This window comes from Anas acuta, chromosome 13 (genome assembly GCF_963932015.1).
Source record: "Anas acuta chromosome 13, bAnaAcu1.1, whole genome shotgun sequence".
Classification (NCBI taxonomy): domain Eukaryota; kingdom Metazoa; phylum Chordata; class Aves; order Anseriformes; family Anatidae; genus Anas; species Anas acuta.
Window position 1 is genome coordinate 1,791,684 of NC_088991.1, and position 21,907 is coordinate 1,813,590.

General features: G+C 43.8%; 1 protein-coding gene across 8 annotated transcripts in view; it reads right to left on the bottom strand.

Moving 5' to 3' along the window:
• Nucleotides 1-21,907, bottom strand: part of GRIA3 (glutamate ionotropic receptor AMPA type subunit 3) — a 148,105-nt gene that overhangs the window by 9,485 nt on the left and 116,713 nt on the right. For 5 of the 8 annotated variants that reach the window (XR_011100979.1, XR_011100980.1, XM_068696823.1 and 2 more), the window contains 2 exons: nt 8,529-8,776; nt 7,853-7,967 (listed from right to left, as the gene is read on the bottom strand). Coding sequence is in view for 6 of the 8 variants with exons in the window: in XM_068696823.1 (XP_068552924.1) it covers nt 7,853-7,967; nt 8,529-8,776 (363 nt within the window). In the remaining 2 variants the exon portion in view is untranslated. Of the gene's footprint in view, nt 1-7,852; nt 7,968-8,528; nt 8,777-18,996; nt 20,326-21,907 lie in introns of those variants that run through there. The other 3 variants (XM_068696822.1, XM_068696825.1, XM_068696828.1) reach the window with 2 other exon arrangements.

Sequence of the window (21,907 nt, forward strand, 5' to 3'; positions counted from 1 at the left end):
CAGCCAACTGAGCTGTAACATCAAAGAGTTTAGACATTGAACATTTGGGTTTCTAAAATCCATCTCATAATGACAGAGGAAAGGGAAGCAGAATAAGGTGCAAGCAAACAAGCAAAGTGCTTAAGTCAGAAAGCTTCTTAAAACCCTTTGGGGCAGAACCACTGAAAACACTGAATTAATTGTTCTTGTTGGTGTCACTGGCAAATCTTCACTCACATCGGGGGACACGGGGTGAAGCTGGTTGCAGAGATGTGATAAGTTCTGCCTCTCACATGACCCAAGCAACAAATAGCTGACGGGGACAGGGCAAGACCCAGACAGCTGCCCCGAGATCTTGTTTGGGAACCTAATGACCCCAGGACCGTCCCAAGGGGAGCAGCCAGTGCCCCTGCCCCATACACCATGCCTGGCAGCTCCTGCACATCACAAAGAAGGGCACTGGTGAGAGCAGACGTCAAGCCCCAGCTCTCTGCTCGACTTGACAGGGCACCAAACTGATCTAACTAACAACCACCTTGGCATCATTAAAATATAAAGATAGAAACAATCCAGGAAGAGATACCAAATCCAGCACTATTCTCCAGAGGGCATTGCTTGAGGTTAAAGACCTGTCTAAATCAAATACGGGACTTTATCCCCCCAAGCTCTATAAATCCCAACCTGATCTGTAACTATTGAATGGACTTTTTGTCAGATCTTATTTCTGAAATAATTTCTGACTAGATAGAAAGCTGGAGGGTGAATGTATTGCCCAAGAGTTCTGCTCTTTCCTAGATCAGATCTCTCTCAAGATATGGCCTGTCATAATTCACCAATTTAGTGAAGTCTCTTTGCCACAGCTTTGTGTCTTGCTTTGCACCTGTTTGTCAGGGACAGGGAAGATTTAGGATGGAAATGGACTCATCATTAAAACTCGCTGTATGTGTTTAAAGACTATAGTTGCATGGTACTTGAAGCAGGCGTAAACAGAGCCCTGAAATACAGTCACTTGCTATTCCTCTTTATTACCTTTTGCTTCAAGGAATGGTCTTCTGTATTTCATACTGAGCATTTCATATTCACAGAAACAGCAGCAGGCTTTTTTTTTTTTTTTTTTTTTTTTAAAGAAATGAACACTTGGTTGCACTCTGCGACCATTTCTGACCTTTGTCACTTCTTTCTGCCCTGTGTTAACCAGCAGTCGCAGGTGTGCAAACATGTAACATGCTAGGAATTGGAATGCTCTGCGGGTGGGCAGAGGAAGGGGTAGAAGTGAAAGCCATCTCGTTTGCAAAGACGGAGAGCCTTCAATATCAGGAGACTAAAACTAGGCACCCTGAGCCCCATACATCCCCAAGCCACTAAAGAAATACACCACATGCTGATGGCTGGTGTTGCACTCAGAGGCATCAATCACGGCATTAAATCCTCCAACAGAAGGTTTTTTTCTCACTTTTTCTCTCAACGGCACAACCAGATGCAGTTCCCCTTGCTGCAGGCGCTGGCTGCAGGCTCAGCCATGGCTGTTGCTGACTTGGGAGGTTCAGGGAGATTGCCGCATGTTTTGCCTGTTTTGTGTATTGAATGGTGTCATGGGATGACAAGACTCTTGCATTAAGATGTAAATGAATTTTTAACATTTTTTATGATGTCCTACTGCCAGCAGCAGAGCCAGGAGGTGAACACAGGCAGTGCCATGTTCTATCGTATTTACATGGTGCAGCAGCCTGCGAGGACTCCTCCTACTGAACAGGCACCCTTGAGCCTGGGACAGTTTGTTTCTTGCTTTTTTAGAGGAAGGTCAGAGCACCCACTGCATCCTTGTGGAATCCTGTAGGGATTTCCTTGCAGGAACTAGGTGTGCATTTTAAAAACAGGTTTTAGCTGGTGCTGTATTTGCTGCAACATGGAAGACGAGCACAGACGCATGGTGCCATCACACCACCTACACATATGCTGAACAGACCTGTGCAGAGCCAGATGTGTCACCGCCTGTGACCGCAGGTTCCTCCATGCTTTGCGGATAGTTTGCAGTCTGTGTACAGCAGCCACTGTCTCTAGGAAAGTATATTTATACATTTCATAAATGTAGCTCAAACAAATTAAAGTCTGTACTAACAGGATCATAATTTAATAGAAGTGCCAAGTGCTAATGCAATAATACATGCATATTGGATTAGGAAATGCAAGCTGTAACAAGTCATTGTAGTTCATTTGTAGCAGTGCCTGAGACTTGAGATAGGGCTGCGGCGAGGGCAGGTGGCGCAGCAGCCCAGGAGGGCTCAGCAGCAGGATGGCAGATGCTTAAGGTCACGCTCTGGCCCACAGTGCCTCCAACAGCATTGTGGGCCCTTCCTGGGTTTACCTGGATCCTTCCTAGCCTGGGTGATAAAAGCAAGAGGCTCAACTTACCTTGAGTGCAGGCTATCCCCTCACCTTCTCTTTCTCTTGCTAGACATATCCACTTTTCCCCCCGTCTTCTATGATCTATTTTCCTCCTGTGACGGCCTCTTCTGCAGCTCCTGCTCTCAGCTCCTCAGGCGACTGTGGGCAGGTGCTGCACAGTCGGAAGCCCACAAGGCCCTCACCGAACAGCCTCGTCGCTGGTGCAAACCAGACATGTCCCAAGCACGATTACAGCGCTGGTGAGCGCACAAGTGCCTGTGTCCATCTGAGCTCAGTGCTGTAAGGTTAGAATTACTTTGAAGAAGAAAAAGAAAGGCATTTATTTTTCCCTTTGTATTTTATATGACAGTCATTAACAATGGAGAGGAAACAGGCGAGCCTGGAAACCCATACAGATGCTCAGGGCAGGGGCCCTGTTCTCCACCTTGGAGAGGTTGCTGGTTTTCCCTTGTCCTTTCTGCAGTCCCAGGGAACCAAGCCTCAGCTCCTCTGATCCTGATGCTTACAGTGCAGGATAAATGACTCATGCAAGCAATTTATGGAAAATAACTCTTAAGCATCACAGGCATTATCAAAATGAAGGCATGAATCACAAGCCTTTCACTAAGGTTTCCTACGGCCGTGAAGGCAGGACGTGCAGTTGCTCTGCTGCAGTCAGCACCGCACAAGCACACTTCCATGTCAAGGGAGCAAAGCAAGTCCCCATGGCAGCTACACCAAAGTTACACAAGCAAAACGAAGCAGTTCCTAATCCTTAGATGCCAGCCTTGACTCCACTAGCCCCTTCCTAGCCTGGGAAACCTGCTTGTCCTTAGTCCTTGTCCTGAGTCTCCTAATTGCATCCTCCCAAAACCATCCTCAAAGGACAGACATTTCTGCAAACCAAGGCAGGCTGTCTGCCCTTCTTGGCAGTGCTCTAAATGAGATGCTCCACTGAGCTCTTAAAGTGTTAAGACTTCATTATTGGTACAAAACATACACAGTTTTATTTGCTAATTTGCTATGAAATAATAGCTGTCAATTGAACACATATTTCAATGCCTTCCTTTGAAAGCATTATTTCGCTTTTTAAACTATTATTTTGCTTTGTCACTCATTTGCACAATACAATAATTTCCTATTACTTTCCTAGGTCTGAGCATGAATTAGCTCTGTGCTACTACCATTGGCTCTGACCAGCCATTTTATTTTTTCCAGATCATAACCCAGGCCTATAGAACGAGTAACAAGTAAATTCATGCCGATGAACATAATTTCAAACAAATTGGTCAAATAAACTCTGCTGCATCTTTTTAAGCCCGCCATTTCCCCAGATGTTCTCTATAAAGCACTACACGTTTGGCGGTGGTGCTCTTTAGATGTTAGGTATCATCTAAATTGATGCCTAACAGATTTCTTCTAAAAATATGCCACTTAAAAAATTATGCCACAAATGCTAACTGCTGTACCGCAAATGTATCAAAGCAAAATACCATTGAGAAATGGGGGAAATGAATCCCATCTGCTAATGGCCCTGCTCTCATCTCGGAAGGACTCAGAAATGCGATGCTTTATGATGTGTGGCTCAGAGGACAGAATTCAACTAGCTCTCTGGAAAAGTCATCCTCTGATTAAAAAGAAACAGCCAAAAAATGTAGTGGTATTGCATCATGTATCATTTCACTGATGCCTTCCAAAAGAGATATCAACCTAAAAAAGAATACGTTAGAGAAATTAAGTCAAATAATTAGCAAGGGCCCCTGCCACGTGAAGTTGGTAAAATGCTACATTCCAACAATTTCCTCCTGTGTTGGCTGTCATTCAGTGTTCCTGTGAAGGTACGAGAATACAAGAAATGTATCAACAGCAGAAATGTAGCAATTAATCTTAGCAGAAAATTGTTCCTATGCAACTGAATAATTAGTTTCCCTAAAGTCACTCATCCTGCTGTCTACATCTCATTTTTTCTATTTCTTGTTAAATTCCTATTCAGCCGTCACTCAGCTCTGAGATGATAGGATTGTATAATAAACAAAATAATTAGTTTCCAAACTGGTAATAAGCTGTAACGTATTTCCTGGAATATTTTTTTACTTTTATTTTTTTTTAATAATAACTGCTATTCTGCATTCTCTCACAATATCAAACTCAGGTGACACCTATAAGAGATTGTGAATACAGTGTAATTGTGCTATGAAGCCAATGGATGAAACTAAATAACTAAATTCATGCTCATTTAAGAGAGAAAAATGGGCAAATTTTGATGCATGTACCAGGATGCCTGTGTCAGCGAAGTCACTCTACACGTATTAACGTCACATATGGATGGAGCATGGTTCCCTTTGGTTTTAAGCAAGACCCAGCACTGACAGAGGGAAGCCCGGATGCTGCGGGGCAGCCCCATGCCTGCTGTGCCCGCCTGAGCTGGCACATCGTGATGGCACTGAACTGTCATCTGAGAACTAGCTCAGTCTCTTTAGTCTTCAATTACAAGTGGCCACAGGAGTTTTGGATGCTCATAGGACTAACCTTACACAGTTCCTGTCATGGAGTAGGTTTAGAAACTTTCTGAAAGGCCATTCAATACCTTCTCCAATTCCTACCGTAAGCCTCAAAATCCTTCTGAAATTTCAAGTCACTGGTGAATCTTCCAGTGGCCATGAACATGTAGCAGCAAGAAGAGAACTCACAAATACAGCTTGGCATTATTGATGCCCTGACACAGGTGAGCTGCACACCAAAGCTCAGGGAGGACACACAGAGGGACCGGGGTCCTTCATGCTTTGTTGGTGGGCACTGGCACAGGCCAACAGGTGGCATACTTACCCCTGGCTTCATAGCTCTGCTTAAGATGCTGGTACCACCATTCATTTCTGCATGCAGTTCGTTTGCAGGAAGCAGGCAGGGCTGATTGCCAATTCAGGGCAGCTATTCCCCAAGTCTGGGCCTCTACTGGCTAAGCTGAGAGAGGGGCTCTGTCAGCTCAGTCGGTAGAGAGAGCTGCCCTGAGCAAGCAATGGACCCTCTGCATCACCTCCCCATGACGTGCACCCACCGAGCAGCGACTTGGTCCCCCAGGTGCCATCTCCTTCACTCAGTTCCCCCAGGTATAGCCTTCTCCCAGGGAAAAGGGAAAAAAGAACAGCCCTGAAGCAATTTGCATGGAATTCTCTACTCATAAAGCCACGCTGGTATGAGCAATTAGCTGTGTGGATGGGATGAGATCAGTGCAGGATCTGGAGGGAGGATGGAAGGGAGAGGAGCAGGGTGGATGGAAGGGCTTGAGGATGGCATGGCCATGACACTGCGATGGCTGAGGACATCAGTGTGATCTGCCGGGAAGGCATCCATATGTCTGTCTGCCTGTCTGTCCAAGTGCTGCACAGCTTGAGCCTGCAGGATTGAGTGCCTACAGAACGCTGCCTCAAAGGAAAAGCCATTTTGACATAAAAAAGCCCTTTGATATATGCCATTGCTAGAAATAACAACTAACCCCTTCCCTGCCTGCCCTTCATGTTCACTCTTCTGTCCTTGCTGGGCACTCTGTCCTGGTGTACCTCTCCCAGCATCTACTGAGCAGGGCGAGAGCTTGCTGATAGGTGGTATTACTCTTTTTCAAAGGACTTTCAGCACAAGCAGAAGCAGAAGGATGACCCTTTCCTAATTTTGACCGTTTTCAAAATCCTTCTCAGTTTCCTCAGGGCTGTAAGCGTTAGTTGACTGCTTTTAATTCAATGAACTTGCAGCAATGAAGTTCATTGACGCTGCTTGGTACAAAGGGTTTGCTTTCATGGAGGTGGTATTAGACAACGCAGTGCTGGATCCCAGGAGAATATTAAACATTTAATATACCAGCAAGTATAACATTATATAAACACGTTGCATGAAGGATGAGCTGCAGAGCTAAAAAACATGTAAGAGCTCGTACTCATCTGCAGGCTGCTGCTGAGCACTGCAACAGCAGGCACTGAACAAGCCTGAATGGGAGATTTTTTCCTTCCTTTTGCTAATATCAGAGATGAGGAGCTGAGTAACTTCAAAGGAACCAACTGTAAGCAACTCTTATTAATAGAACACAGCAGTAATTTGCAGTAATTGTCTGAAACTGCAGTTTACTGAAAATACTATTCTTATTGATCTTGGACCAAAGCTGAAGCATTTTTATAAGGGGGATCAGAAGTTACTGTTCCTTAAGGAACTGGATTTACTAGCTGTAAGAGTGTCACTGTGAAAACTAATCTCAGTACTTTTCAGTATAACAATGTATTTGAAATTAAATTCCTTAGTAATTCCTGTACCAAGGTGAGCAAGAAAGTCCAACCTGTCCTAGCTACAGCTTCTCTTCACCTGAAATTGCCTGTTAGCTCTACAGGGTAGGGCTGGCAGTACTAAAGTGCACTCAGCTTCTGCAACGGGCAAGATCTTAAATCAATTTCAGGAGCATGACTCCGGCACGGCTGCTGGGTGCAGCAGGGGACCCTCTGCCACAAAAGGCAATAGCGGTGTTGTCAGTGGTGCCACCGGAGCTGGGGTTTTAAACCATGCTTGAAAACCACAGCAAATGCAAGTGTATTGTTCCTGTGTACTGTGGCAGTTGTCATATAAAAGGTAACTCTAAGCAAAACTACCCAAACCTTTCCTTAAGATGAATTTCTACTTTACTGCATCATTTTAATACACTGCATTGCTGCAAACAACATCTCTTGTTTCAGCTTCACCCACTGTAAGTGCTAACTCCTTACACATTGCTGTTATTGCCAGTATTTTACCATTAATGGGTGACCACCATCACTGCTTAACTTCCAGCATTCCATAGTTGAAATTAAATTCATTGATAATTCCTGTACCCAAGAGGACTGATAATATCCAGCCTGCTCTAGCTAATGCCACTACTGTGATCAGTGCTGAGTGACCGCAGACTGCACATGATCTAGCAGCCACCTTGTCCTTCCCTGAGCTATGGCACACAGCCCAGCTCTGGAGACCATACTTCAGCCACAGAACCCACTGGCACCAGTCTTGCCACCAAATCCCAGGTTGGGCTCTCTGAGGACCTGTCTCCAGAAGAGTCCAGGGGAAGGGAGCCCCTTCCAACACACAAAGCCTCTCAGCAATGCTTCTAACCCACAGCTAAGTCACAGAGGAGGTCCCAAAGCCTCATCCTCAGGATTTGACATAACAGATGGGTGCAATCGCATCTCCTTGAGCAGCCACAAGTGCTGGCTGCGCAGGTCCCACTGACACAGAGCTTCTTTCTGTTAGTTCAATGAGGTTTCCAAGCTTGACCAAAACTGCTGCCAACGATAAACAACATGGTTTCTTTGCAAGAGCTACTGGGCAAGCAAATGGCTTTTTTTTTTTTTTTTTTTTCCCACCACAATTATTCTGATGGTTTTGATCTGTGTTTTTTTTTCCTTGGCGAGTACAATAACAGCCTTGCCGATTACTCTCCACTAAGGTACCCGATTGTGGTGACATTGAGGCTGACCTTGGAGTCACCTCCCCCGCTGCCGCACTCTCCTTTGTCGTACCACCATTTGTTTTTCAATTTGTCCAAGAGGCCTTGCTCATTCAGTTTTAATACTGCCAGGTTAACAGCATTTCTTGAAACGATAAAACATAACTTGTAAGAAAAATGCACAAATGCTTAGGAAATCGTAACGTATAAAAAAAGGAGCACAAGAGGACAAATTGGCTAAAATTTCACAGAACGTGGAGCTATAAAAATGTTTGTACAGCAAATACAGGGTTAAATATTGGAAGGTGGCATGGAGGATAACATTTGCTCAAAACTGAAGTGTGCGGGATGGGGAAATCGTCTTTGAGAAAAAAAGTAACAAGAACACCACATCATGCAGCTAACATTTGTCACATATGACAGGTTAACTCGGCTTTTACCATTTAAATTGAAAAAGCCATCGAACTGTAAAATTAAAACAGCAACAAACAATCAGAAAGGACAACACGAAGAGAACACTAAAAAAAATGGATGCATTAAATAAACAAAACCGTAATTTACCGTCTTATTTAACTCCATGGAATATTGAAGATTTTTAAACTTTAAAAGTTACCTCAAAATCCACAAGAAAGAAAATGACAACACAATACATCAGGGTAGGTGGAATACTATAACAACATGGATATTGTTATATTATTCCACCCACCTTAATGCTGAGCCTTTGGGGGTGGCTACACCATAGCCCTTGGAATCCAGGTTCCCGCCGACTTTCATGGTGTCGCAGGGCTTGCGCTGCTCGATGTACTCGTTCATCGTCGACTCCAGCAGGAAGGCGAACTTCCCCTTCGACTTGCGTACCCTCGCCACCCCATCCGCTGTGGTTTTGGTGAACACGGAGGGCTCAGCTGACTTCATGTACGACCACATTTTCTCATACACGGCAATTTTTGATCTCTGGGAGACAGGAAAGGGGGGAAATGAAGAGCAACGTGGACACCGGGGATGCGTGGTGTCACCTGGGGCTGCTGCATCAGCAAAACCACCTGGGCACTACAAAACCATGGAAGGGCTTGGGAGGGGGGACACATTTCAAGCATTTCTTTCACTAATTTCTGTCACAATGAAAAAAATGCTGTGGTTGCCTTCCTGAGGTGGGTTTGCCTTCACACATATTGCTCTGCCACCCAGCCAAGGGGACGATGCTCAGCCCTGGCCAACAGCTGCAGAAGCATCCTCTCCTTTCCACACATCTCCTCAGCAATGTTTTTTGTGCTCACTCACAGTTAGGAAACACTGCTGCTTGCTTATTAAATGTTCCCAGCAAAGCAGGAGCCTGCTTTTCACAGCAGCAGTGTAAGGTTTATGATACAGGAAGCAAGAACAGCTCTAATGGCCTCTTACAGTGGTGCTCGCATGAGGGATATAAATAGCAGTAACAAAAGCCTTTCTTATGTAATAATCAAACTTTCAAAATTCAGTTTCCCATTCTCCTAAAAGATGGCAAACACAAATATTAGCAATGAGCTGAAGTAATTGCTGATTAACTGCTTGTGTGCCATGTACATATTTTTTTAAATTTGTCCTGTTTTTTGAGACTGAGCCATTGCTAACAGCCTCTAGATCAGCACACAGGTTTTGTGACTGTGGAAATGCTGAGAAATGCATTACTTCCCCCTCTCCCACCTCCCCTCCAGTACGATTTAAACCACCCTTAGTTGTTAAAGCCACCTCAAGGCTCCAAGGTGTCCCTATCTGGCACTACCAGTTAAACTTCCCTCCTTGGTCGATAGAAGGCAGTAACACTTACCGTATTGCTCTCCAGTCCAGAAATCCCAAGGATTTATATAAGGCTTTCAGCCCAGGCTGTGTTTATCTTGAATTTATGCCTCCTACTCCTTGCCAGTTTCCTGTCCACAGCCTTCCTCGCAGAATGGGAATGAAACATGCAGTAGCTAAATCTAGCTCAAATTTAACAAACTTGTGGCAGAAGACTGTTAATGTCCATCAGCTTGATGATCAAGACACGTTTCCTCCTCATTCAGGACAATTTAATGTGTTTTGAATAATGCAATGCTTAACAGCCAGCCTGCAAACATTTCATGGGAAGTAAATCCTGCCTTCACCATTCTTCAGATTAAAATACCCAGCTAGCGTCGCTATGACAGAGAGCAGATTTTATTTTAATTATCCTTCTTGATGAGCTGAAAAATGCAAACCAATTAAAATCAGCACCATTGACAATAGGAAATCGGAGAGACGGCAATGCAATGTGGCTTCATTAGGAGCTAGCTGGCTGGGCGGGATGCTAAGAGCAAGCCAGAGGGATTTGCATGGCAAACACCCCTTGGATGAAGACTGGCTATGTGGGGAGGAGGCGTGTCCCTGAGGGGCTCTGGGAGCTGTCCGCAGGTGGTGCATGTCACTGGTGTGGTGGCTGCCACCTTCTTCGTGCCCCATGGGCATCTGTGCACAGCTGTGTGAGGTGCAGAGCTTGCCACTGCCCCCAGCATGCGGCTGACCACGGCCGGAGCTGCCCGCTCTACTCATGCAATCTGCTCACGCAGAAACGTAATAGAAACAGATTGCTTGGCCAACACACGGACTGCATAAGCAATGCTAATTCTGCTGTGTCCTAGTTTCAAGGTGCTCGTCCCTACAACCTTAATCTTCTTTTAACATAAATAATACAAATGCACCTGCCCATTTATATTTGGAAATGGGCATCTAAAGGACAAAAGGAAGGTAAAAATTTTGGCTTTACTGGTTCTCTTAAATCTCTCAGCCAGCTAAAGTAGTTTGGCTTCAAAAATAGTGCAGATACTATGTATGCTTCTGCTTGTTTTCCTCTGTATAGCATGCCTTTAATTACACAGATAAACCATAATTTCTTTTCCTTTTCATCTTCTAACTCACACTGGAATGCGTCTTTAATAAGTTCTTTCATGCTCTTTCCAGCTGGCCTGCCTTCCTTAAAGCAATTGCCAATACATCTGTGCACTGTTAATAATAACAGTTATCTGATGAGTGCCAAGCACACTCAGAGCTGCAAATGGTCTGAGCAAAGCATGGTCCCTGCTTCAAGGGCAAAGAATGAACATCATCATCCATCATTCAAAAACCCAAATTCCATGATTCAAAAATATAAAGCCACAGATTTATTTTAAACTTCAACAAATAAACTAGGTTTTAAGAGTTTGCTACCTTCATTTTACTCTTCTGAATGATCTAGTTAATAAAAATCAGGACACTTCTATATGATCACTGCCCACACCTCTTTCTGCCAAGTGGGACTTTTGCAGTACTTTGTTATTAGCAAATTAACTAAATGAATACAGCAGTCTGGTCTGATCTAAGTAGACAAAAATGTGCAAGCTAGGAAGTTTAAAAAAAATGCATAAGGCAAGTTGGTTTTGGAGGGGCCAGAGTCCATGAAGGAGGGCCTGGCTGAGGTCCCGGGAGCGGGGACGGGATCTGTGCAGGCTCCATGCTGCTGTGTTCTGTGAGGCTGGTGCTGCTTCTCACAGCCTGAGGCTGGGCTTGGCATCTGGGAAAGCACCAGGGTGTTTTTGCCTGCCCTAGGGACCATATTTTGCACCTGCTCCACTCAATGAAACAGCTATTTGGCTAAAGGTGGTCAAACACACAAAGAGATGAAATGATAGATGGTGTTTGGAGTAAATGCTTATCCGATTTTCTAGCTGCCTCAAAAAGAAAAACACAAACAACACCCAAAAAACAACCCAACCAAACAAAACACACAAAAAAAACAAACAAACCAAACCAGAAACCCTAATAGTCACAGCTGCAAGGGGGTCTGGCCACAGAGGTGCCTGGTACACAAAGGATTTATGCTCCCACACAGAGTAAGGTTGGACAGATCTACACCACTGGTAGAGTTCAGTGTCAGTAAAACATTTTCCCTCTCATTAAAGTGTTACTTTTAAGGAGATATTTAGGAAAAAAAAAAAAGAAAAAGAAAAAGCTTAAAAGCAAAGATTTAAGCCAATTCAAAGCCCCTAACTGCAATAACTCCCTGTGCTCTGCAACTCCTATTTCTTTGATATTGCTCTCAAGAAGTACATCACACACATTTCCTTGGGATTTCAAGGGTATATATTTTTTTTCTGAAAAGCAACACTTTCAGTGTTTCATCTAGGCCTCAGGACACATTAAAGCGCCTTTCCATGATTAGACCCTTGCTGCAGACATAAATAGAGCCTCTCTCCCCCCCCCAGGCGATGCACCCACAGGGCAGTGCTTGATGCCACCAGGCCACGGTGTCACCATCAGGCTGGCAGCTCCTGCTGGGCCTGTCACCACCCAACGCCCAAACACCTGCCTCCTCCAGGTGGCAGTGGGCTTATCATCAAAGGAAGTGCCAAGTCAAGCCATCCACATTTTTAATTTAATTTTGCCTTGCAATTCTCCCTGTTTTTGAGCAGGTTTGGCTCCAGCACCTCAACAGATAACCAAACCAAGAACCAGCGTCAAGATGTGTGGCATGACCTAGGCCGGGCCTGTGTGCCCTGCGTGGCTGCATGGCAGCAGGACAGCAGAAGGATGGTGGCAGGTTGATGGCAGAACAGTGGCAGAATGGCATTAGAGCAACCTACTACTTCCACCCTCCAGCATCAGCAGCTCAGTACCGTCAGACCCAGCCCCGCAGCGCTCTGACCAGACACCTTGGTTCCTCATTTGCATACTCAAAACTGCCTGAAGAGATACCACAAAAGCCAGCACCTCTCACAGGGTTATTTGACATTGGTTAAATTTACCTCTAAAGAATATTTGTGGCGGAAGCCTTATCCTATTGACTGCATTACCTTCCACCCTTGTAGACATCTGTCTCACACTTTGGCTAAAAGTGACGTTGTGTCAGCTCCTCCACTGCTGAGTGTCATGAAGCTGTTGTATTTGAAAGCAACAGTGCTTTTCCTCCAGAGCTGAAGGCTGTTACAGAGCTGCCCTTTGCCTGTTTCAGATAGTTTAGCCCTTTCTGCCCCCTCCTCCGCTACATGCAGGTCTTCTTCAAAATTCCCTCCTCTAGCATGCTAATGGAATATTTTGTTAAAAGGATCAAAACTGGACCTTTGTTTCTTCTGATGGGCACCAGGAAATCATTTCATGGCAGTCAAGCACAAAAATGTTCTCTTAACAGATGATTACCGGTGATAATCCAGTCATGAGCCAAATTCACCTAAATCAATTTTACTTTTAAAATAAACTGCACATTCTTTCTTTTTTCAGTCTGTACATTTAACATTTCAGACCATACTGATTCACATTTTTTACGTCTGTCTTCAAAACAGAGAGAGAGGAACAAAGAAACAAGAGACTTGAGAAAGAGAAAAGATGCCCACAGTAACCAAGGACAAGTGGGAGAACATTTCATGACCACAGTGCTAATGTAACAAATGGGACTGGTGGGCTGAAGAGGGAGAAGACTCAGAAGAATGCCAGTTACTATTGCCTGGTCTCAGGGCTGGGTCCAGGCTATATATAGGCTTTATATACTTTTGAGTAGGTCAGTATGCACTGAAATGCAGTAAATGCAACATGGACACGCAGCAGATGTCAGATAGACTGCTGCAAACTGGATGGTGCATCCTGACCACAGGGATAGGCAGGGACATCTATAAAGGACCTGCAGCAGCAGAGGTCACATGCTCTTCTACTATACCAGCCCTGTCACCACATTATAGCTCTCTAACAAGGGAAATTAATAGCCCTAAGTCAGACAGACTGACACAAAAACACAAAGGTCCATACTAAAAACAGTGCAGGTATTTAATCTGAATAATGCATGCTGCCTTTATATAAATTCACACCTCACTGATATGAACCGGAGTAGTTAAGTGTGAACCTGAGCTTCATTATCATCCGTCACCGCTTTTTTTCCACATGCACAATTAGCTCTTCTACAGCAGGTAATGAATCCAGCAGCTTATGAACCGTTAAAAAGCAAGTTACTCAACAGGAGTGAAAAGGGACCGGGAGACTGCCCTGCTACCACATCTGCTGCCTGGCTTTGGGATCACTTCAAGACACACTGGTTCTGGGAGCCGCTCCCAGTGTGGCAAACTACAACCAAGTGGCTACCACTGTCCTGGTCTTCTGGACAAGATTTGATCGGATGGATGCCTGTCTGCTCCTGCAAGCGTGGTGCAGAGCAGCCTCAGGAAGGAGTGCAAGGCAGGGGCCGGTGCCCCTGGCCAAATGCCATCTCTGAAGCAGGCGGAGCCTGGCCTAACACTGCTGCTTTGACAACATCAATGTGATAATATTATTGCTAAGGTGCCTTTGCCTGAGATTTCCAAGCTCTTTACTGTGAAGGAAAAAGTAGGTCTCAGAGAAGGCCCGAGGGCACATTAGTCTCCTTTCCCAGCTGTGGACATGAAGGCAGGGATGTCATTTACTGAAGGTCGTAGGGCACAGTCTAATAGATCGATGTCACAGCTTTTAGCCACAGATAACTTGTGATGCCAGCAATTTACTTACCTATATGGACAGAAAAATCAATCCCATCATTACATGAACCTCTTGTTTTTATTACATTCTGGGAAGAAGAAAGTAGGTCAGAAGCCACGAGTGAACACATGGTGCTTCTCTTTCAGCAAGCCCAGCCCCCACATCTGCCAAACCCTATCCACAGCATATGGATCTGGGGGACACTGCTGATAAGCAAGGCTAAAGCACGTGTATGTGAACTAGTCCTTATATTTGCAGGAATATACAAAACGTACGCATAAATGTAAAGGAAAGGGTGAATAGTTCACAGTCAAGTTTGGGATGGGAGACACTGTCACGGTGGTTTGTTGCCAATGCTAATGAAGTTCTAACTTCTGCTTAGAAGTAGTAATCTCCTTTCCCAGTTGAGGCAAACGAAGCTCAGAGAGCTGGTGGATCAGGCCCACAAGCCAAGGGCCTTCTGTTTCCTTCTAGGGTCCCCTAAGCGAAGGCTTGGCCAGGCCCTGTACAGGGGCTGTCAGGACAGTGAGCACTTTCTGGAGCAGTCACCCCTGAGCCCCCAGCTGCTTCCACCCCTGGGCAGAGCCTGGCTGCAGCCTGGGAGGGAGCTGGAGGTGGAGGAGGTGTGCAGGGAGGCCCATCATCAGCACTGCACATGCAGGGGATGGGGACGAAGCCTGCAAAAAATCCTCCAGGCTCCAGCAGCATTCCTGCTTTTCCACACCTGACACTCAGTGTCCCAATTACAAGAGAAAAGTCCATCTTGTAAAAATAGCATGTAAGAATTTTCTTTTGAGGCTTTCTTCCTGTGCTTCATGGTCATTTTGAAAACATGGGCTTTAGCAGTGGGCAGCTGCTGTAACAGACACCTTGTCTCAGATGCACTCCGCTCACACAGACAGGCGAGCAAACAGTCACTCTGGCTGCAACGAGACTTCGCTGACATGTCAGTAACAGTCTGAGGAGCAGTATGTAAATCGAGATTGAAAACTTCCCTTCCTGGCACAATATTTAACTTCAGCCTGTGCCTAGATTCATCTCTTCGCTTTATTGCTGCCATCCATTCCTGCACATTGCAACACTGATCAGAAAATTAAAATGAAAGTCTTTACCAGGAGACAAGCTGTCTTTGTGAATCCTCCTGTGATTCATGGTCGGAGCCATGCACGTTGAGCGCTCACCACAAGGAAGAGGCGACAAACGGGGCTGGTGGCACCACTGCAGACCAGTACGGTTGTGCTGTGTGAACGTCCGTCCATCTGTCTGTCTGTTTGCCCCAGGAGCAGGAGGCTGGTGTATGAATGGCTGGAGGGCAGGATTACGTCAGGCGGAGGGGCATCCTTCCAGCCATGACACATTTAGCAGACTTGTCTTGCCTGGGCAACCAAGCAAGCCCCCAGCCCTGCACTGGGTTCAGCCCTTAATAAATTAACAGAGAACAGTGTTTCCAGCATAGTAGCTGAACACTGTCAGACCTAATGAGTTTTCAGCTCCAGACAAAACAGGCCAATATACAGGCAATGAGGGAGAAACCCCAGCGGACTGCAAGAGGGGATGTTTCATATTCTCGTCATTAGAGTTTCTAAACCTCCATGTATTTTCTAATTATGCAAAAATAACAGTAGCAGCATTATAAGTAATTTATCAGCACCCATGTATTTTAAATGAATCCCTAACAAGCATGTATTAATGTGACATGGTCACATTACATAAGGTAGGAGAGACTTGAAAACCCAGGGTCCTCACTGTCTTGAGCAATGTCATTATCATTATCAGATAGCTGTTCTCCAAGAAGTAGAGCGTTCAAACAGCAAGTGATTTTCCCCCGAGGCACTCCCTGCTTCCTCCTCTAGTGCAGACATGATTATTTGATTAACCCTCTGCTATCCACTGCACTCATCCTGACTGTGGGCTCGGCTCCATGCTCACTGCTGGACCCGAGCACAAAATTCCCCTGTGCAATGCAGTTGGCAACCCTGGACTTGGAGAAATCAATTTCTGAACAGGATCAAGATGTATGTGAGCTGGAAAGCCTTAACAAGGAACACAAGTAGAGCTGATAGGAAAATGCCATCTGTTATTGAAGATAAGGAGAGATTTATTCAAATATTTGTTACTAAATGTTGATTGAAAGCTTCACTGAATCCTGGCTTGTCTTTTGAAGTTAGTAGAATGGCTCGGGTACCTTAACCCCTGCTTACACACAAACACATCCTTTGCCAAGGAGCGGATGATGGATGAGCTGCTAATTTTACTTCCCATAAGGATACATTTTCCTTTCCAATCCATAGGCTTAAGGACATTAGATCACTTAATGGGAAACCATTTCTTTTATAATTATGTCACATTTGATTTCCTGTCATCTTTAAAACTGCCTGTTATCCATGTGGCAGAAGAGAGGCTCGACAAATTAAGAGAAAATAACCTACAAGTAGACCGTGCTTCACTGTGCAATGGAGAGCTGGTGAACTCCCTGCACACATGCTTTCATTTCAGTATCCATTCACACACTCACCTATGTCAAACAGGGAAGGGAGAGAAGAATATATGGGTGAATAAGCTTTTCATATTTTCTGTGTTGAAAAGCAGTTAAAACATAGCTCTTTTTCTGATTAATTGCTGCCACGTTGCGCATCAAAGATCAACGCAGCTCATATTTGAAGCTATCACTTTTCTGTGATGTTCTATTCTTTAAAGTCCATAAATAACAACCACACTTCAATATTTTTGTCAGGCATTTGTTATGATCACTGTGTTGTTTTGTTCGGTGCCAGGAATACTGAAAGCTTGAAAGTGCTAATCATAGTTTTATCCAAAGGCAAAAGGAAAATGTGTATGAATTCTGTGTTAGAAACAAGTCCTTCATCTTCACTGGCAAAATAAATTTTGAAATTAAAAATCAAGGAGTTTAACTACAATGAAACCCTTTGCACTGCAGGTACAGAATTCACAATGGTGGCTTTAATAGGCTTTAATGATGGTCTCAGTACTGTTGATTGCACAAAATGCACAAAAATCACATGGCAACTGTTGGGTCGTAATTTATGGCTTTCCCTCAACTAAACTGTTTGCTGGTAGAATTTATTTCCCTTGCCTCTCGTCTTCCTACAACCTTATCAGAGGAAAGCAATGAGCTCTTTATCTTCTAACTGGTGCATAATATGCTAGTGCTTCAGAGCCTATTAGAGTCATTATTTCTCCCTCTCTCCCTAATGGATTTGGGATTGTGCTGTGCCTCTGCCTACCTGACTTTCCTCCCTGAGGGACTGGCCTCACTGGCCACAGCTCACCCTCACGCTGAGGGCCTCAGGGTCTCAGGGTCTTCGCACTCTTTTGGCTGGGTTGGGATCACCGTAGGCAGTTGGCTCTTTGCATCCAGCAGGGACCCATGGGTGTCACCACAGCTGTACCTTGTTCATCTCATTACAAAGCACTGCCTGAAGAAAAGACACCCAAAGGGCTTTTAATGGAAGGTATTTCAAAATCCTTTTGATGAGTTTAAGTGTTTTTTTATTTGTTTGTTTGTTTTTTCCAAGGAATTTGGGGTTGATCTGTTTATTTGTTCTCTTGTTATTTTTTCAGATAAATGTTTACTTTCTGCTTTGGCACTAATCTTTTGAATATATATATTTTTATATCAGATTTAGTTTTATCAGATAAACAAGTTATATTTAAAGTTCTTTTTAAAAGAAACACAAAGCATCTTGCCAGGACATCGCATGCTTTTCTGTCTGCTCTTGCTGATTCATACTTCATGAAACCAAGAAGAGAGGAAAAGTGAAGGTGGGGACCATCTTAGGCCCATTCTTAGTATGACTTTTCGTATCTTAAAAATGTTTTTATATCATATATTTGTGTATGTATGAGGTCCAGAAAGGGTTTGGATTTGAGCCTGACTCAGAATGAACAACTTTTTGAGAAAACTGCTGAAAAGGAATTTTAAGTGCTGAGTATTCCTGCAAAGAAGTAAGAGAACAGTATCGCTTCCTAGCACAACATTAATTAAGAGAAAGATACTACTAAGTGTCTGGGTAGGGTATCCAAATGCAATGAGAAGTGAAGTCTTCCCAAAGGAGGCACCAGAAAAGCATGTTTCATTGGCTCTTTGATGTCCTCAACTCAACTATTGCTCCCGTGTGTCCTGAAGTAACAGAGAGTTTAATTTAAGCTGTGAGTTTCATACAATGTTGAAAACAAATCCTAAAAATAGTATCTCAAGTATCTAAGCTGTGCTTGAAGGCTGTCATCCTGTTTGACTTCTCCAGGCACTAAGCCTGAAGTCTTTAAGAAGAGATTGGACTGTGCACTTAGTCACATGGTCTGAACTTTTGGGTAGACCTGTGCGGTGTCAAGAGTTGGACTTGATGATCCTTAAGGGTCCCTTCCAACTCAGGATATTCTATGATTCTATGATTGTCTTTATCAACAGCACAAGCAATTTCAGTGTCAAATTCTCTGTCCCCTACTAATGAACATCAGTGCCAGGCAGGAGTAACCAGCTGTAGCAGAACAACCATCATATCCAAAGGATCTTTGGCCTTTCTGCAGAAACTCCTAACAGTCCCAAGAACTGATGCCATTTCCAGGAAAAAAAAAAAAAAAGGAACTGACTTGAGAACAGCAAGTCATTTCATCTGAGGCACTGGCGAACTGTTGGATAGCAGTTGTTTTGTCAGGGACATCCTTAAAACCATTGTTGAGGAAAATACAAAGTTGTACAATAAAATATCAGTCCTTTGAGGCCTCCTTTTTTTTTTCTCTGAGTTTTAGTTAACAGTAATTAACTACATTGGCAATGGTATGATATGAGATGCTTCAGTTTCCCACAAAAAAAGAAAAAGACCTAATGGAAGATCTTGCTAAATGTCACCTATCTCAATATTTCATCCTGTCATATTACATAAAATTCAAGGATACCTTCTGAAATTTCAGGTTTTCAGTGAAGTGTACTGGTTGGTCAGCTGTTTACTAATGACCAAACACCTACCATATGAGTTGTTTTAAAGAAACCTTTCAAAAGCCTCTTAATACAGATATCTGTTATAGAATGTTAGAACGTTATAGAATGTGTTATATAAAAGAAACCACAATAAACTGAAAAGCAACTTCTATTTCTAAATGTCTAGAAACATGTTCTTCTACAGAAATTTAAATACAGCTAAGTTTACATAAGAATTATTAATTAGTTGTAAAGTTCACGCCTTTTGAATAAATGCATACTGGAGGTCAGAAACCTATTAGACTGTGGTATTAAACTTAGGTTCAGTGCTGAATTTGGATTAAATGATGTTATATTGATTTGATGAGCTGCTCATATATGCTGAAGCTTTAATTGAATGTATTAGAAAATATTAATTTTAAAAGATATGTCCTTAAAGGAGCAATGTTGCTATTTGTAACTGCTTTCTAGTATAGTCCTTCGTTGGTTTTCAAGAAAAAGAAGGTTATTTTTGAGCCTTTAATCTGAGACTTTATGCAAGTAAATATCTAAGAAGAGGTTCTTCTCATTTTCAGTATGGATGAATGCCCTTTGAAAGCCAAAAGGGAATTGGTGTAATGTATTGATTGCCATTTAAATGCTTTTATAAGCTAATTAGTGCAAAACATAAAATGTTTCTGAGCAGAAATGAGCAACAAACATAAAAACATAGGAAGGCTCATTTGTTTCTTAGATATACTTGGCGGACAAATACCCTGATGCAGAGAGTCACCAACCACTGAGGAGAGTGAACAGAGCCTGCTGTGAAAATGTTACAAAAAATATGCTCTAATGTTTTAACTGTAAGAGCAATGTCACACTGACAAGTGTTCATCATGCATGCTCGAAACAGCAATGTTGTATCTAGCTTTAATCTACATTGCTGGGTTAGCATCTATCTGGGAGACACTGTGACATTTAGGGAAACAGCCAACACTACAAAATAGGTCACTAGCTGGAATCTGACCAGTTGTGAAGCGGCTAGAAGTCATTACCATCTGTTCATGTGAAATGAGGGGCTGGTATCGGTCCAGTTCCATGTAGATAGGTATCCACACTGTAAAAGAAACATTCCAAAGTGATCCTAGTTGGAAATGCAGCTGGAAGAAAGGAGCCATGGACTGAAGGATCTAAAGAAGCTATTTCTAAAACTGTGTAGATGAGATGGTGGGTACATGAAGCTCTTTTATGTGATATCCTTCTGTGATGCATTAGGAGATTTTCCCTCACTGTGGTCAGTCTAGCACCTTTCACTGGCCAACAAAAGGCATGAAGATCAATATCTGATCAGTATCTTTGTTTAAGAAATGTCTTAGCATTACACCTCTATTAAGAGATAAACCCAGAAAAGCTTCTCGATGGGATCTTAGTATCACAGAATGGTTTGGGTTGGAAGCCACTAGACCAGATTGCTCAAAGCTCCATCTAACCTGGCCTTGAACACCTCCAGGGATGGGGCATCCACATCTTCTCTGGGCAACCTGTTCCAGTGCCTCACCACCTTCACCATTCTACTGAAAAATTTCTTGTATTTGATCTAAACCTATCCTCTTTTAGTTTAAAACTGTTCCCCCTTGTCCTGTCACTACACTCCCTGACACAGAATCCCTCCCCAGCTTTCCTTGAGGCCCCCTTTAACTCCTGGAAGGCTGCTTTAAGGCTTCCCCAGAGCCTTCTCTTCTCCAGGCTCTTGGGACAGCCTTTGCCCTGTGCCTCCTGTGTGAAGCCAAGGCCCAGCTGCAAAGCCAAGTTACTGTTTTTGGTGCCTCTATGCACGTGCTTGCATCCAGGTATCTTCTCCCATCACCTGGGAAGATTTAGCAACCTCTCACGTGTCACAGCCACAGTGTGCATACATATGTATGGGAAATTAGAATAAGCACTGCACTAAATTGCTCATGTAGCTATCCCCTCAGTTATAATCGTCCTTTCTCGCTGAATAGTTATGATCCTGACCCACTCAGCCAGCTGTTCTCAAATTGGTTAAATGCTGGTGGGGAATGGCAGGATGAGGATATTCCCCTTGCAAGGGGAATAAACATTACAGTAAACCCAGCAGAACCCAAGGCTTTTTCTGGCTCAGACCACTATCACTCCCAGTGGTGCTCCAGAAGCGGTGCAAAAAGAGCTCAGAGGGAGAAAAACAGCCCAAAGCACAGACTGAGCATCCTCTGTGCAGCAGGCACTCAGAAACCAAGTGTCCTCCAAGAGTTATTTCAAGTTACAGCCATTATTACCACCTTACTAGGTAGCTAATAAAGACTATACAATGAAGTATTTATGTGAGAGTATGTATTTAATATATGGCAAAGTTTTTGCCCTTCTTAAATCAACTGAAGAAGATTAATTACAACAGTTTTGTGGCTGCATCACTCTGCTCAAATTAATTACTCTGCAAAAGTTAATACAACTGAAATGATATTGGGTGCCTTGAGACTGTCAAGAAGAAACAATCACAGTTTGAATATAATTTTAAAAGTAATGAAAAAAAAAGTAAGCATAACTTGGGGCCCATTCTCCTCCCCATTTTGGCCCACCTGGACCTCACTGAATGGGCATTATGCCCGGATCTGCTGCACCAGGGCTCTGCTCTCTTCTCTCCCCACCTCATCCTCCTCTGCCCTGATGGAGCTGGCAGC